At 35.3% G+C, this 16279-nt stretch overlaps 1 protein-coding gene across 3 annotated transcripts in view; it reads left to right on the forward strand.

The window, feature by feature from the left end:
• Positions 1-16279, forward strand: part of PAN3 (poly(A) specific ribonuclease subunit PAN3) — a 116312-nt gene that overhangs the window by 40304 nt on the left and 59729 nt on the right. For all 3 annotated transcript variants that reach the window (XM_059995922.1, XM_059995920.1, XM_059995921.1), the window contains exon 6: positions 10518-10668. In XM_059995922.1, coding sequence (XP_059851905.1) covers positions 10518-10668 — 151 coding nt within the window. The remainder of the gene's footprint in view (positions 1-10517; positions 10669-16279) is intronic.

A 16279-nucleotide genomic window follows, 5' to 3' on the forward strand; every position in this document is an offset into this window, starting at 1 on the left:
AGTCAACTTTCCTTCACTGTCCCCACCAATTTGAATCTGATTTATTTAGAGAATCATATTTCCTCTATTGGGTTGTTTTATCAGAAGGCCCAGTTTACTTCAGGAAATTTGTAAATTGTGATATTAGACTAATTTCACAATAGTAGTAGTGTTTTTTGTTGTTGTTTCTTTTTTAGTAGTAGTGTTATATGTTAACTTTTATAAGATGAAACTTGACTGGTCTTAAAATATTAAGTTTCTGAATAGCCCAGAAGTTGAGTATATTGTGATAAATTTTAAATTGACCATATTTGGACATGCTTGAAATCTGGAGAAATAACAACCCATTAAGGCAAAAAACAACAACAACAACAAAAAACCATGTAGAAATATGAACTTGGAGGTTCTGGTTAGCCATTTGACTTCTCCTTTCTGTCTCGCCCTGTTCCTCTTTATTCTGTGTTATTCATGAACACTGAAGACTAGTAAAAATCACTCTGAATAGTGCTGCTCTTTATGTCTATAAGTCTCATCTTTTTATGCCTTTTTAGATAATTTTATCAAGGCAAAATTCTTGCCTATCCCTGCCTTTCTCCTTCATTATCAGTATCCTCTTCTACCTTTCCAGATAATTCACTGCTCTCTGCCCTTGCCAAGACACAGACACACACAGACATACATACAGCCCTCTACCTTGAGCATGAATCTTTTGAATTAGTCCAAAACTAGGCCCCTTTGTCACTCTAAAGAGAGAAGAATAGTAGTGAAGAGGGGAGATTGGAGTCATACGTTCTGGTAAAAAGTAGATATGGCCAAGATTAGTATCAACGTTTTATCTCTCTCTCTTTTTTAATGATTTAATTCAGTCAAGGACCGTGGAGACTTGACCTGATCAGTCTTTGGATTTCAGCAATTAAGTCATTAAATAAAACTTTCCTTCTCTTTCTTTCTTCCCATTTTCCCCTCCTTTTTCTCCTCCTCCTTTTCTTTTTCTGCTTCTCTCTCTTTCTTTTATCCTGGCTGAAAGTAGAAGATGGATTTGAGTTGTGCAAGACTGGAGTCAAGTTGGTCCGTTGGGATGATGGTAACCTAGACTAGGGCACTGACAATGACATGAGTAGAAGTAGTTGAATTTGAGAAATATTTAGGATGTAGAATAGACTGCATGACTTGATGCTGACTTGATGCTTCAAAGGTAACTGCATTATCAGAAAGATAGTTGTGACATAATTTATCTGTTTAGGAAAGAGATTGTATAGAAAGCACAACAAAACTTGAAAAACCAGCTTTACAGGGAAGTAGTTGATTTGTTCATAAATAGTTTGAATTAATAGTTGCAAAATATCTCTTCACTGGTGGGTGTCTGATCTAGCCAAAACAAGGAGTTGGCTAAATTTTATATATTTATAACTTAAGCTCAAATTAGGAATACCTTATGTTTGGAAAATATCACCACAAAATTTGTCTTCTGACCAAGGTGGAAGAACAGGGGTTAGACTTACCCTCCCTCCAGAAACAGCTAAAAAACTGACCAAAATATATGAAACAATTTTCAAGACATTAGATATCAGGCAGTGAAAGACAGTGATCCCTGATAGATGGGAAACAAATGAGGTGAGCTCCCCGTGATTACCTTAGCTCACTGTTCGGTGGGCAGTTTCTGAGCCTGGTGCCTAGAGCGGGAACTCGGGTGGAGCCTAGTGATCTATCTAATTAGGGAGACCAAACTGGAAGTTTACAGAGGCCAAGCTGGATATAGCTCACAAAAAAAGTACTGGAGAGGAGAGAGCTCATACATAGAACTTCGGATGCTTCCAGAGATTCTCCTTGCATCTTCAGCTGAGTACTGATCAGAGGCTATGAGTGAGGAGTTACTTGAACTGGAAAAAGAGATTCCTGAAAAGATTACAGGAAATAATTCTCAGAGCTCACACGAGGCCAAGAATAGTTCCTATTCCCACAAGCCAACATGGAAAGCATCATAATTCATGAAGCATTAAGTAGGGTAATGGGAAGTCTTTTGCCTCAGTAGTAGGACCAAATTAGCCTTAGAATAAATGCTGCCCTAGTCTTAACTAATAAAGCTTAAAAGCAAGACCTGAAAGAATCAGACTAATTTTTAATCAGTTTAATGACAATGGAGTACAAAGCTCAAGAATATTTATAGCAATAAAAATATATCTAGGACTTCCCTGGTGGCACAGTGGTTAACAATCCACCTACCAAGGCAGGGGATACGGGTTCAAGTCCTGGTCCAGGAAGATCCCACATGCTGCGGAGCAATGAAGCCCGTGTGCCACAACTACTGTCCCCCTTACTCTGTAAGTCTCTAGAGCCTGTGCGCCACAGCTACTGAAGCCTGTACACCTAGAGCCTGTGCTCCACAAGAGAAGCCACCGCAATGAGAAGCCTGAGCACTGCAACAAAGAATAGCCCCCGCTCGCTACAGCTAGAGAAAGCCTGCGTGCAGCAGCGAAGACCCAATGCAGCCAAAAATAAATAAAAAGTAAATAAATTTAGTAAAAATAAAGGAAAAAAACAAGGCATCCTTAAATATATATATATATATATGTATATCTCCAGCACCCAAAAAGATAAAAGTGACAATATTTGGCATTTGATCAAAAATTACCAGCAATGCAAAGAAGTAGGAAAATATGACCCATAAGGAGAAGCAAATGTAATCAATTATAACACATAAATAGTATGTAAGAACATCAGAAGAGTTATTATAACAATACTCCATGTGTTCAGGAAACTAGGGGGAAGATTAAACATGTTAGTGTAGACAAGGAAGACCTACTAAAAAATCCAAATCAAACTTCTAAAATTTAAAACTACTTTGTCTGAAATGAAAAGTATTGGATGGGATTAATGACAGATTAGACATTGCATCAGAAAAGATTAGTGAACTTGATGACATAGTGATAGAAACTATCCAAAAAATAGAGAAAAAGTGAGCCGTGGGATAACTTGAAGCAGCCTAACACACTTGTATTTTTAGTCACTGAAGCAGGGTGGGGGAAGGGCAAACAAAAAATATTTTAAGAAACAGTGGGCAGATATTTTCCAAATTGGATGAAAACTGTAAGCCCACAGATCCAGGAGCTCAATGAACACAAGCACGAAAGAAACATGGGGGAGTAAAAACCGCACCGAGGCACACCAGACAAACAGCCAGAGGGAAACATACTCACTTTTGAGGAACGAAGATGTAAGTGATAGCATATTTCTTGTTGGAAACAGTACAAGCCAGAAGACAGTGCAACGATAACTTTAAAATATAGGAAGAGAAAAAAAATGTCAACTTAGAATTCCGTTCTTGGGAAAAATGCAAGAATGTAATCCATTGGGTGCATTTAAAGACTTGTGAAATTTTGAATAAAATGTGCAGTTTAGTTAAACTTATTGCACCAATGTTAATTTTATGGTTTTGAAAATATACTCTAGTTATGTAAGATGATGTCTTTGGGGAAAGATGGTGAAGGATACTACTACTGTGAATTTTAAATTACTTCAAAATTATATATTTTTTAAAAAGCAAAATAAACATCTTTTTAAACATACAAGAGTTGAAAGGGTTCACCTGCAGTATATGTGTACTTAATAGATATTAATGAAAGTACTTCAGGCAGAAGGAAGAAAATACCTTATGGATCTATACAAAGAAATGAAGAACACTGGAAACAGTAACTACATGAGTAAATATAAGAAACTGTCCCCCTTACTCTGTAAGTCTCTTTGAAAGATAATTGTTGAAAGCAAAAACGGTAATAGTGTGTGGTTGGGTTTATAGCATATGTAGAAATAAAATATATGATGATAATAGCACAAAGTCTGGGAGGGGAGAAATGGAAGTATAATATTGTGAGCTTGTTACACTATATCTGAAGTAGTTTAAAATTCAGTGATAGTTGGTGTTATAGACCGAATTGTGTCTTCCCCAAATTCATTTTAAAATATATATATGACTGTATATAGAAGTGGGCTTTTAAAGATTTAATTAAGGCTAAATGTGGTTGTAAGGATGGACCGTAATCCAATATGATTGGTGTCCTTAGAAGAAGATGAAGAAATACCAGGGTTGCACACACACACGGAGAAAAGGCCTGTTGCTGTGAGGACACAATGAGAGGATGGCTTTCTGCAAGCCAAGGAGAGAGGCCTCAGGAGAAACAAACCCTCTTGGCCCCTTGATCTTGGGTTCTCACCTTCTAGAACTGTGAGAAAATACGTTTCCATTGTTTAAGCCAGGGGTCCCCAACCCCTGGGCTGCGGCACAGTATTGGTCTGCGGCCTGTTAGGTACCTGGCCTCACAGCAGGAGGTGAGCAGCGCGCAAGTGAGCGAAGCTTCATCTGCCGCTGCCCATTGCTCACATTACCGCCTGAATCATCCCCCTGCCTCCCCCGTCTGTGGAAAAATTGTATTCCACGTTACCGGTCCCTGGTGCCAAAAAGTTTGGGGACCGCGGGTTTAAGCTGCTCAGTGCGTGGTATTTTATTATGGCTCTAGCAGACTAAGATAGTCAGTGATAAGTTAAATATACGTACTGTAAAACCTAAGATAATCACCACAGTAACAGAACAGAGAGAGTTATAGCTAACAAGCCAAGAGAGGAGGTAAAATGAAAATTTAAAAAATCATTTAATCCCAGAGAAGGCAGAAAACAGAAAAGGAGACCAAAGAACAGGTGGAAGAAATGGAAAACAAGTAACAATATGTAGATAGATTCAAACCCGAACTTATCAGTAATCACATTCTAGACATCCTAATAAAAAGGCAGATTTTCAAATTGGATTAAAGAAAAAGAGCAAACTCTAACTATATGAAGCTGACAAGAAACCTGCTTTAAACATAAACACAAAAATAGATTAAAAGTTATACCATGCACTAGTCAAAAGAAAGCTGGCATAGCTATATTCATGTCAGAAAAAGTAGATTTCAGAGCAGACAATATTACCAGGAATACAGAAGGTCATGTGATAAAGGTAAAGGGGACAGTTTATTAGGAGCATAGATATGCCATTTTTAAATGTTTATGCACCTAAAAACAGAGTTAAAATATATGAGACAAAAGCTAGTAGAATTGCAAGGAGAAATAGACGGTGATACGGATTTCAGTACTCCTCTCTCAATGAGAGGAAGAAAATCATTAAGGAGATGGGAGGCCTGAGCAGCTCTGGTAGTTTACTCGTAGAGCCCTGTGCCCCACAGCAACCACATGAATACTCTTTTCAAGTTCACATAGAAGTTGGTCACCAAGACAGACCAATTCTGGGTCTTGAAAGAAGTCTCAATAAATTTAAAAGGGTACAAGTCATACAGATGTGTTCTCCGACCACAAGAGAATTAAATTAGAAACCAGTAACAGATCTTTGGAGAATCTCAAGTATTCAGAGACTGAATAACACACACACTTTTGACTTACTCATGTGTCAAAGAGGGATTAGAAAGGGAGACTTAAAAGTATTTTGAACTGAATGAAAATGAAACATGCCAGCAGTTGTGGGATGCCACTAAATCAGTAATCAGAGGGAAATCTGTAGCACTAAATGCCTGTATTAGAAAAGGAGAAAAGTTCCCAAATCAGTGAGCTCAGCTTCTATATTAAGAAACTAGAAAAAGAAGAACAAATTAAACCCAAAGTAAACATAAGAGGGATGAATCTTAATGATGCAAAGTGAAAGAAGCTAGTAAAAAACCCAGCACCTACATATGTATGTAAGATTCATTTATATTAAATTCTAGAAAATACAGACTAGTCTATAGTGACAAAAAGCTTATCGGTGGTTGCCTGGAGTCCAAAGCAGTGGAGCAGAGAGGAACAGGAGGGAGGGATTTCATTCAGGCTTGCGGAAGCTTTTGGGTATGATGAATGTAGTCATTTTCTTGATTTGGGTAGTGGTTTCATGGTGGTCTACCTATGTCAAGAGTTATCAAAGCTTACATTTAAATATGTACAATTTCTTATATGTCAATTATATCTAGATAAAGCTGTTCAGAAAAATTTACCAGGTCATTCGCGTTCATTCAGAGAGTAGAAAGATTACTGATAGCAGCTTATGAAGCTATTAAGAGGTAAAGCAAGTTGAGCTCGTTACAAGGAGTTTTACTAAGGAGGGTATTTTATGGTTTTATGAGGTTACTGTGCGATTTTAAAAAGCCTGACCAATATTCAGGAATAGCAGTGATTCCTCAGTCATTCGTCACATCACCTTAAGACAACTTTCTTTTTCGTACAGACCTTTTGGCATATTTGCAGTGAAATATTACATAATATTTTGTGTTTTTATTCAGTATAAACCTCTTCCTGTCATTCTACCTAATTAAAAATTAATGGCTGAACTTTTTATTTTGTTTCACTGTTTATTAAATTAGTCCCTTAATTTATGGGACTAATTTATTGTGTTATTAATAAGTACTCTTGATTGTAGTGGAGTCCAGCAGAGTATTAAATTCTGAATTAGACTTCAAAAGTAACAGTTTCCAAGAAATAATATGATAGTAGAAAAGCATAAAGTTGTATTAATCTTGAGCTAGAAACCTCAACAGAAAATTACTTCATTTGTAAAAAAAACAAAACCTTTATCAGTCATTGGTAAAATAGGAAACACTCTATCATTTTGGTTGGTTGGGATGTCTGAATTGAAACATTAATTATTATTTCATTTAAAATATAATGATAATAATTACAACAGTGCTTTATAAGCTAAAGGCCAGGACTCTTGACTTAGTATATTTCTGTCTGGAGAGGACAGGTAGGACTCATATCCAAATGTTGGGGGATGATGTTGGTTTGAAGAACTCACTAAATAAAATGCACTTGGTTCTTTTGGTTGTGAAAGTTGCGGTGTAAATTTAAGTGTGTGAGAACCTAAAACTCTATTGATAACTTCTCACAGAGTGAATGTCTGCTGTTTGACATAAACATTGATTTTTTTCCCAAATGTACATTTAGAGCTGTTTAAGATATGAATGAAAATTAGGACTTAAAGTATGAATAGAGGGCTTCCCTGGTGGCACAGTGGTTAAGAATCCGCCTGCCAATGCAGGGGACACAGGTTCGAGCCCTGGTTCGGGAAGATCCCACATGCCGCGGAGCAACTAAGCCCGTGCGCCACAACTACTGAGCCTGCGCTCTAGAGCTTGCGAGCCACAACTACTGAAGCCTGCATGCCTAGAGCCCGTGCTTCGCAACAAGAGAAGCCACCGCAATGAGAAGCCCGCGCACCGCAACGAAGAGTAGCCCCCACTTGCCGCAACTAGAGGAAGCCTGCGCACAGCTTCAAAGACTCAACGCAGCCAAAAATAAACAAATAAAAATAAAAAAGTATGAATAGAAATTAGAAATTATGAATAGAAATATAATTATATGTATGTTAGAAAACCCACAAATTTAATATTATAGGAACATATTTAGAGAGTTATGATGGGATTATCTAAGTCACAGGGTGGGAGTAATAAAACTTTGGTGTTCTTTTTCACTATTCCTTTTCTCGTTTATTCCATTCTCTTTAGTGTTGTTGAAGTTAGACAAATTTATATAACCCAAGTCCTTGACTCTTCTTTCTAGATATAACCTTTGCCTCCTAAAGCTAAAATAAATTGTTTATTTTCTTTTCCTTTTTTTAAAAACTTTATTTTTGGCTGTGTTGGGTCTCTTTTGCTGCTCATGGGCTTTCTCTAGTTGCGGCGAGCAGGGGCTACTCTTGCGGTGCGCGGGCTTCTCGTTGCGGTGGCTTCTCTTGTAGCGGAGCACGGGCTCTAGGCGTGCAAGCTTCAGTAGTTGTGGCTCGTGGGCTCTAGAGCGCAGGCTCAGTAGTTGTGACTCGCGGGCTGACTTCTTAACCACTGTGACAGCAGGGAAGTCCCAATCGTTTATTTTCTCATGAACAGAGATTTCATTTTAATGTGATACTGGTTTTAGTTACCAGTTTTGCCTTATCTATCTCTAAAAAAGTATTCTTTTTAACATGTTAAAGGTGTGTGCCTATGGTATTTTGTTGCTTTATAAAACCCTTACATATGTTACAAACCAGTTATATTAAAATGGTTTAAAGAATGCATCTTTTTATTATATAGTTATATATAACTTTTATTATATAGTTCTTATTTTAACTAATTTTATCATGAGAAAGTATTCTCATTATTATAATTTCTCATTAAGTATTTTTAATAGTTCTCTAATCTGGTTAGAGGAATTTATATTAACTGTTAATAATAGTAGCGCTACTCACTTATTCCTAGATTTTGTTTTTTGTGTTACACCTACTATGTAATTCTTTTTTCTGCCATTTAAATTCTTTAACCTTCTCTCTCATCTCAGATAAACTCATCTGAAATAAAACAAACTGTCTAACCACCCAGACAAGGGAAATGCCTTGCCATCATAAATCAGGAAAAAAAATGGAGGGAGGGGTTTAGGCCCTTCTTTTCACTTCTTAATTAAAATTCATTGCTGGTAGGTTTTTTGGATCTGTGGTTGTTGAATCCCTAAAAGTTGCAGTGTAGTGTATACATTTTCATAGTTAATTTTAATAACTTCTATCATAATAAATTTGAAGGACCTTTATTATTTGTTATAATGGCATTTTATATATAATTTATTTGGAGGAGGTAGAATACATTTTCCCCTCCTTTTTCTCCTTTATAGGATCCCTTAAAAATAGTCTTTCAGACTAATTTAAAATAGATTTGATTTAGAGAAACTCAGCTTTGAAATCAAAAGTCTCTTATTCAAGGTAAATGTAAGGTATAAATGAAATGGAAAGTGGGTGATACTTTTTCTCGGGATTAGATTAGATTAATTTCTTTGTCTAAATTTGCTGTCTCTTAGTAATCTTGTAATCCTGAAGTATCCATCTCTCCTAGGCGTTTTGAACTCTTTTACCAAGTTATCTGATTGCGTTTTGTCCTCTTTTACCAAGTTATCTGATTGATTTTATCTTGACTTTCATCTTCTACAACAGATTCAGCATTAACTAGTACACACTGATTTAGCTCTGAAGGGGTCCTCTTGGTAACCATTTGTTCTTTTATAACTAGGGATTACTACGTCAATAAAATGCGTTGGCTTATTTTCTACTCCAGAAATTAAGGAATTGGCCGTACTTTTAAAGAAAATGCCAGTGTTTTAAACTTGGAAGGTTTTAAAATAGACACATAAGTGACAGAAGAGGACTTTTTTTTTTCTCTTTGGAAAATATGTTTTGGTTCAGGCCTGATTCTTTTTTTTCTTCAGAATTTTATGTCTTAGATATGGCAGTAAAAGAGGTTCTCTGTACATCTAGTATATTGTAGTTAAACACAGGTTAACATTTTTTCTGTATTTTATTACTTTGCATTTAATTTTAGCTGGAACGTAACTAGTAAAATATCATTTGTTTTAGAGTTTAAAATGAGGTTAGCCTCTTGACTTGCTATTTTCCAAATTTAATATTTTGAACTCTAACCTAGCAGTTTAAAATGTCATTCATATTGAGTAGGGAAGTTGTTCTTGGATTGTACAGTAATTAGTCCATCTTTTTATTTTATGCCTTCTATGGAAGTATTTTTCCATTTTAATGATCAGTTCTAAAATACTTCAAGTGATTAAATTTTTTGCATCGTGATTCAGTGTATTTTAAACTTAGCTTATATGTATACAGAAAATGCGGGCTGAAGTATGAACATACTAAATTATCTCTTTGGTCGACCCTTTTGGAAGTTGAATTCAAATATCAATGTGTTGGATCTTCACTGTACTTAAGCATGTAGGTCACAATTTCAGAAAAATATTTAGGGTATTCATTTTTTCCACATGGACAAAATATAGACCATTTGTGAAATTGACTTGCAGTCTTACAACGTGCTAGTCATTCTTAAAGGCAACATGCCACTGGACTAGATAAGAGGTGGCGTTGTACAACTGGGAGGAAATTTTTTTATCTCATAGTAAAATGTTTTTTAATATAACAAGTTACATGAATACTTAGCAGACATTGGAGCCTCTATTATGTTTTTCTTATATCTTGAGTACTCTCGTGTGTTTGCCTTGTTTTTAAGTGCTTTTCTTGTCTTTACTGTTATTTAAATACATGGTACTATATTATTGGGGAAATGTCTTAAGTGCTTATAAAGAAGGAAGTGATTAATTTTGGAATAAAGGCAGTTTTGACCTTTATCCTGGTAGAAGTGGTTTAAAGACGTTAAATTTGAAACTTGTTGGCTCAGTTTTGAGGCAGTTTCAATGTCCTAGTTCTCTAAAATGTGTTAGGATAGTTTGGTAATGATGTATATTTGACAATAAAGGCAAATTTTCATGTTCTGAAGTTAAATTCTGCAAATGAAATGATTAAAACCCTCAAATTTGATGAAAATTTTTCTTCAAGAAATTTAATTATCCCACCCCAAAATATGAAAACTAAAAAACACTGTAAATGGCTTTCAATAAAATATTTTACTCAGTAAATAGAGCACTGTGGAATAATGCCTAGTAGATTCATTGTCTTTTTGGGCTTAAAATGTGTTAACTTACTATATTTGATTTTTAAATAGACACCAAATCCTACTGCAAGCGAGTTTATTCCCAAAGGAGGAGCAACCTCCAGGCTCAGTAACGCGTCCCAGGCACATGCGTCTGCCTTCTCTCAAGTATTCTCTCACCCATCCATGGGGACTCCTGCTGCTGCTGCTGGATTAGCCCCAGGTAAGTTGAGTAACTGTTTCCAGTGAGTTCCAGATAGCACGTCTCTAAGCACATTTGCTGGTAGTTTACCAGACCTGAAATTGTATTCTTCAGTGAGTCATATTTGAACACATTATGAGTTTTACGTTCTAGGTTTTGGTACCATAGTCCAAATGTGTAGTTGAAAATTTTAAAGCAAAATTTAAATATGAACAAAAATTGAATATAAGGATGTTTAAAAGCACAAAAATAAATTTAAAGGAGAAAATGGTTATTGAGAAGAAAAGTCTGTCTGGGCCATAGTATTTCCTTAAGTTCATGATAATGCTCTTTCACTCAAAAACTTCTGTAAGAGCGTCAAGGGCCTCCTTTTGAAATAAATTTCTAAAAAATAATTTATATCATTTAAAAGAAAAGTTTAGATGTATTGCCTTTCAGGTGTTTGGCTATAAATCTGTAGTAGTAATTCAAATTGGGTAAAGTATTGTAAACAATGGTAGGAGAGAAATGTGAACTATTAGGGGTCATTGAGGTAGGGAAGACAGTACATCTCAACACTTTCTTCCAAGTTTACCCAAAATGGCAGGAAGAAGAATTTGAAGAAATGCACTTATACCTCAGGGGTCCTGAGGCATAGTTCAGAGTAACCCTTTGAGAACCCTATCTTCTTAGAAGTTCCCCTCTTTTATCTAAAAATTCATGCAGATTTTGTATTCTGCTTTCTAACATAAACACATATCAAAATATGAAAGTTTTCTTAGATAATTAACATCACCCATTCTTAACTGCTGTGTACCTTAATTAGACAATGTATGCAGAATTATATTGAATTCATAGTAAGTGCTGAGCAGGTTGTCTTGTGTCTGTGAAATGGTTGAGCTACCCATCCAGATTATGTTTCTGGAACCTGTACTGGAAAATCATCACTTGGTCCTGAATGTTTAAAAAAACAGAAACAAAAGGAAATTTATATACATTAAATGAAGCCAGAAGATCTATCTAGATCAGCCTGGAACTAGTACTGCCTCCAGGGCTTAATCTAATCAGTGATGGTGATAAATCATTGGTTTTGATATTGATATTGAAATCAAGGACCTTTTTGGGAAGAAGAATGAGAGAAGATAATGATAACTTTATGGAACAGAGCATCCGGTTTAGTGTATAAAGTATCAAGTGTATTCAGAGGCTTAATAACCTTGCGTTGCCAAGGATTTTATCAATGCCTACTTCCCCTCACCTCTCCCTCCTCCCCTTCTCTCCCTCCCTCTCTCCCTCTCTCCATCTCATTCTCCCTCCCTCCCTTCCCACTCATCTCCCACTCATCCTCCCCCACCCCAGTGAGCAGTTGATCATTTTATTAACTAAACATAACCAAGAATTACATACCTTTCTGGTGAAACTTTTAAGATAATTTTGTGTGGAGGGCCTTGAGATATACCTTGCAACTCCTTCCCCCTTACTTGTCCCTTTACCTTTTTTTCTACTTTGGCTCTTTTCAGGTTCAGTTAAATTTGTAAACATTTTCCATTCTTCCCTAGAGAGCAGTGTCAGAATTGAATATCCCTGGTAGCCCTAAAGTTTTACTTGTAAGTAATGTGCTGCTATGATTTTCTCCCATTGAGGTGTGTGCACATTGTTTACATGAGCATAATCTACATGTCAGATGTACATCTGAACTTTCTTAGGGATTGTCCAGACTTCAGAGCAGTGTTTATAAAGCACCCACAGTAACAAAACCCGTACGCCAGTCAGAACCCTTTGGCTTTCTTAATTAAGCACCAGTTGATTTTGGCCTAACAGCACATTTTCCCTTGTCTCATAAGTAAATATTTTGTTCACATCTTTGATCAGACTAGTTCAGGCTAAAAGATGGGCTTTTTAAATACTGGAGGAGTTAAAAATGTCAAAGGGAATTTTAGATACTGAAAACATTTAATTACAAAATCCGTTAATGCTGTGGTATTTGTTTAAGGTTTCCAGTTGTTATTAACTTGTGTGTAGGTAGGTGTTTCATTGGTCCCCATTGGATTTCACAACCTAAATTTAGGATGAAATGAATTAATTTAAAACTATTTACTCTTCTTCTACATAGCCCTAACATTAAAGTGGTCATTCTGCTTCCTATTAATGAAAGTAATTACTGTCTGGAACCATTGGAAATAGGTCAGTATATTATATTAAATGTATTCCTGAATTCTTTATACCAACTATTTAAAAATTGTTCTTTATTCAAATGGCAATCAACGAGGCTAAAATATTTTCCAAAAATACTGGAGTGATTAATGGTTTTGCATTTATTATTTCTCCATATTTTCTCCTTTTAGTTAATGGCTTAACACTCTGTGGAGATGAGCAAAGGAAAACAAAATTAAGTCTGTACTTTCAGGAAAACATTTTATCCCTTCAGTGTCTTCCATTACTTCTTACCCATAAATATTTTTTTCAAGGCCTAGGAGAGGTTCTTGGTATTTTAACTTTAAGACTGTAGAATAAGAAAGGTCATAGAAGTTTATTTACCTGCCTTAGTGGTGATTTAACTGATCTTTAATCCTCCTTGTCTACTATAGGTGTAACCTAGTGATAATTTTCAGTTATAAAGTTTCATTTTCTCTTTTTTTCAACTTCTGTTCCAGAAATTAGTACCCTTGAAAATATGTCAAATTATTGTTTTCCTAAAAAATATGAAACCTTAAATATTTTGGCACTCAGATGTAAACTAGAGTAATGTCATTTTCATTATATGTGAAAAAATACATATTTAAATATATCCTTCGACCAAAAATGTAAAAATATTTGAGCAAAGTTGAGTAGATGTTAAGATTTTTATTTCCTCAGATCGTAAGGAAGAAAAACGTAATGTGTGGAACAAAGTGGATCCTGAGTGAATCAGGTTCCTCTAAAACTTGATCACTTTAAAAACATGATTTGTATTTTAAAAAGGTTGTAATGCAAGAAGTGAAACTTTATACAAAAATTATTTGAATTTAAATAGCTAATTGGGTCTAAAAGGTATTTGAAAGTGTTAAATATATGCAGCACACGTTAACTTTCCATTGACTTGTATATACATTTTATTTTAATTTAAGAAATGAAGGAGCTATAGGTTTAGTTGTTTTCCGCACATTTAACCGGAGAACGATAGCTGTATTTCTACGTGTCTTCTATGAAGGTAGTTGTAAGCGTTAGTATTTGGGCTATGGCACTTAACTGGGGCTTAATTGTCTTTTAGAACCCCTACAATTATAGACATATTTTTAATTTGTAAATACACATTTTTCTCTGGTCACAGATTTTATTATCCTCTTGGAGGGCCACAGCCTTCCAAAAGTTAAGAATCACTGGTTTAACACACCCTTAGCAAAATTTTATTTCCTGAGTGTGATATAGTAACAATACCTTTAAAGTAATGTATAAAGATATATTTTTCTAATAGGTCTAGTTTTAGGCAAACATTTTTGGAATAGCCTTTAGAAATGAAAATATGACTATGCTAAGTATGTGAAAAGACAGCTTATACTTTAATTTTTTGTGCCATGAAAAATAATTTTATCATGAGAACTAATTGCTGAATGGTTTTCTATCAGAATTTTTCCTGAGAGTATTTTGATGTGGTAGTAAACTTGGTAAGCTAAGTCTTGGTGTACTTTAATTACCTCAGTCTTGGCCGTAGTCTGTTGAAGGTGATTCTGAGAGAGGTAGCAACAGGAGCGTACATTTCTGGGTAGTGTTCTAATATGTCCTCTGGTGGTTTAGTGCACAGTTGTGACTCAGGAGTTGAGCATCTCTTGTTCTGCTTGATTGTGTGTGTACACTTGGGAGAGGTAGAGGGGAGTTCTTGAATTTGAAGATGCCATCATTGATTTATAAATGAGAAAGAGAGCCATAAGTGACCTTTTAGTACTTTCAAATATTCATTCCTTCAAGATGAGAATGGTGCAGATTTTTGGACCATGAGTATATTTTATTGTAAATTATTATGGTAATCTCAGATGATTGATTTGATGAGCAGCATCTAATAATTATACTAAACCTATCATTATTAAATAATTGTATTCCTTCATTAAAATTTAATCATAATATTTTAGAAGAATTTTAAAGTATATTTTTAGATTCAGTTTTTTTTTTGTTTTTGTTTGTTTTTTGCAGTATGGGGGCCTCTCACTGTTGTGGCCTCTCCCGTTGCGGAGCACAGGCTCCGGACGCGCAGGCTCAGCAGTCATGGCTCACGGGCCCAGCCGCTCCGCGGCATTTGGGATCTTCCCGGACCGGGGCACGAACCCGTGTCCCCCGCATCGGCAGGCGGACCCCCAACCACTGCGCCATCAGGGAAGCCCAGATCCAGTTTTTTGAAACACTTAATCATTTCTTATATATTCCTGCGAGTGCCAAATTGATAGATAAAATTGGCTTACATTCTTTATTTTTTGGCTTGGGCAAGGTATGGGGAAAAAGAGGAAGGGAAAAGAAAAGGGAAAATTAATATTCATCCGTCATTCTTGTTGAAAAATATTTAACTTTTAATATATATAATGTACTATTTAAAAATATTCTCATACTTCTAATGTTGAAAGGTGATATTTTTTTTAAAGTTCTGTGCTAAAGAATAAAGTTCTCTGATTCTGTGATGTTTTATATCATAATGAAGAAATGGAGGGTTCATTCATTTCAGTTGCATACTAGTTGGCCGATGCGGTAATCTGACACTGGTCATTGGTCTAAGTGGAACCTTTGGGGTTTCCATGGTTCAGCCTTGTGCCAGTTTAGAGGTGGCATTCCTGAGAGATTATCATCTAGCTTCTGCTTTTTCACTTACAGTAATAAAGAATTATGTAGCTAACCAAGGCAGCCGAGTGTACATTTTAATAGTTTGAATAAAAAAGAAAATTAGATCTTTTGTTGAACTAAACTCTGTCTTGTGTATCTTTTATCCATTAGTCCTAGGTCTTTTCCTTGAATAGAATAAATTAAAATCTTTCCTACATGATAGCCCTTTCAGTTGTTTTTTTAGACTAGTTGTATGTATGTGTGTGTCCATATAACTGATCTGTTTTTGACGCAAACAAGAGGGCAAACTGGGAAAATACTGTTAAAATTAATAAATTGTATAAGTCAAAAATCATAGGTCATAATGCTGTAACACTAGTGTGGGTAAAATTAAATCCTCAGATATGTCTACCTACCTGTATTACTACTCTGATATCCAGCTAAGGAGTGTATGTACCATTGGGAAAATAGGTTGCTAATGGATTGAAGCTATGGTTTTGCAGATGGTAAATATCTAAGTTCATATTTCAAATTTCTCTTTGTATTTTAGGCTCTACTTTAAAATCACTCAAGGCATAAAAACTATAAGCTATCATTTTAGATTATTTTATGTTTTACTAAGTAGTATAATTATTGAAAATAAAAATTATACAAAATATTTAGGTAATTCTAAAACATCTCCCTGTTTCATATGATGTAACTCTAAAACAGATTTTCCTTTTAATTATTTTTCATTAAATGAATTTTGTGGGACCGTCAATTAATCCTACCATGAGTTTATTTTGATATTTCCATCTGAACTGGTTTCTGTGAATTATTTTTACCCTTAATAGCAATAGCGGTAGTTTACCATTAAAGTATTCTGTTT

This window comes from Delphinus delphis, chromosome 18, assembly GCF_949987515.2.
Source record: "Delphinus delphis chromosome 18, mDelDel1.2, whole genome shotgun sequence".
NCBI lineage: Eukaryota > Metazoa > Chordata > Mammalia > Artiodactyla > Delphinidae > Delphinus > Delphinus delphis.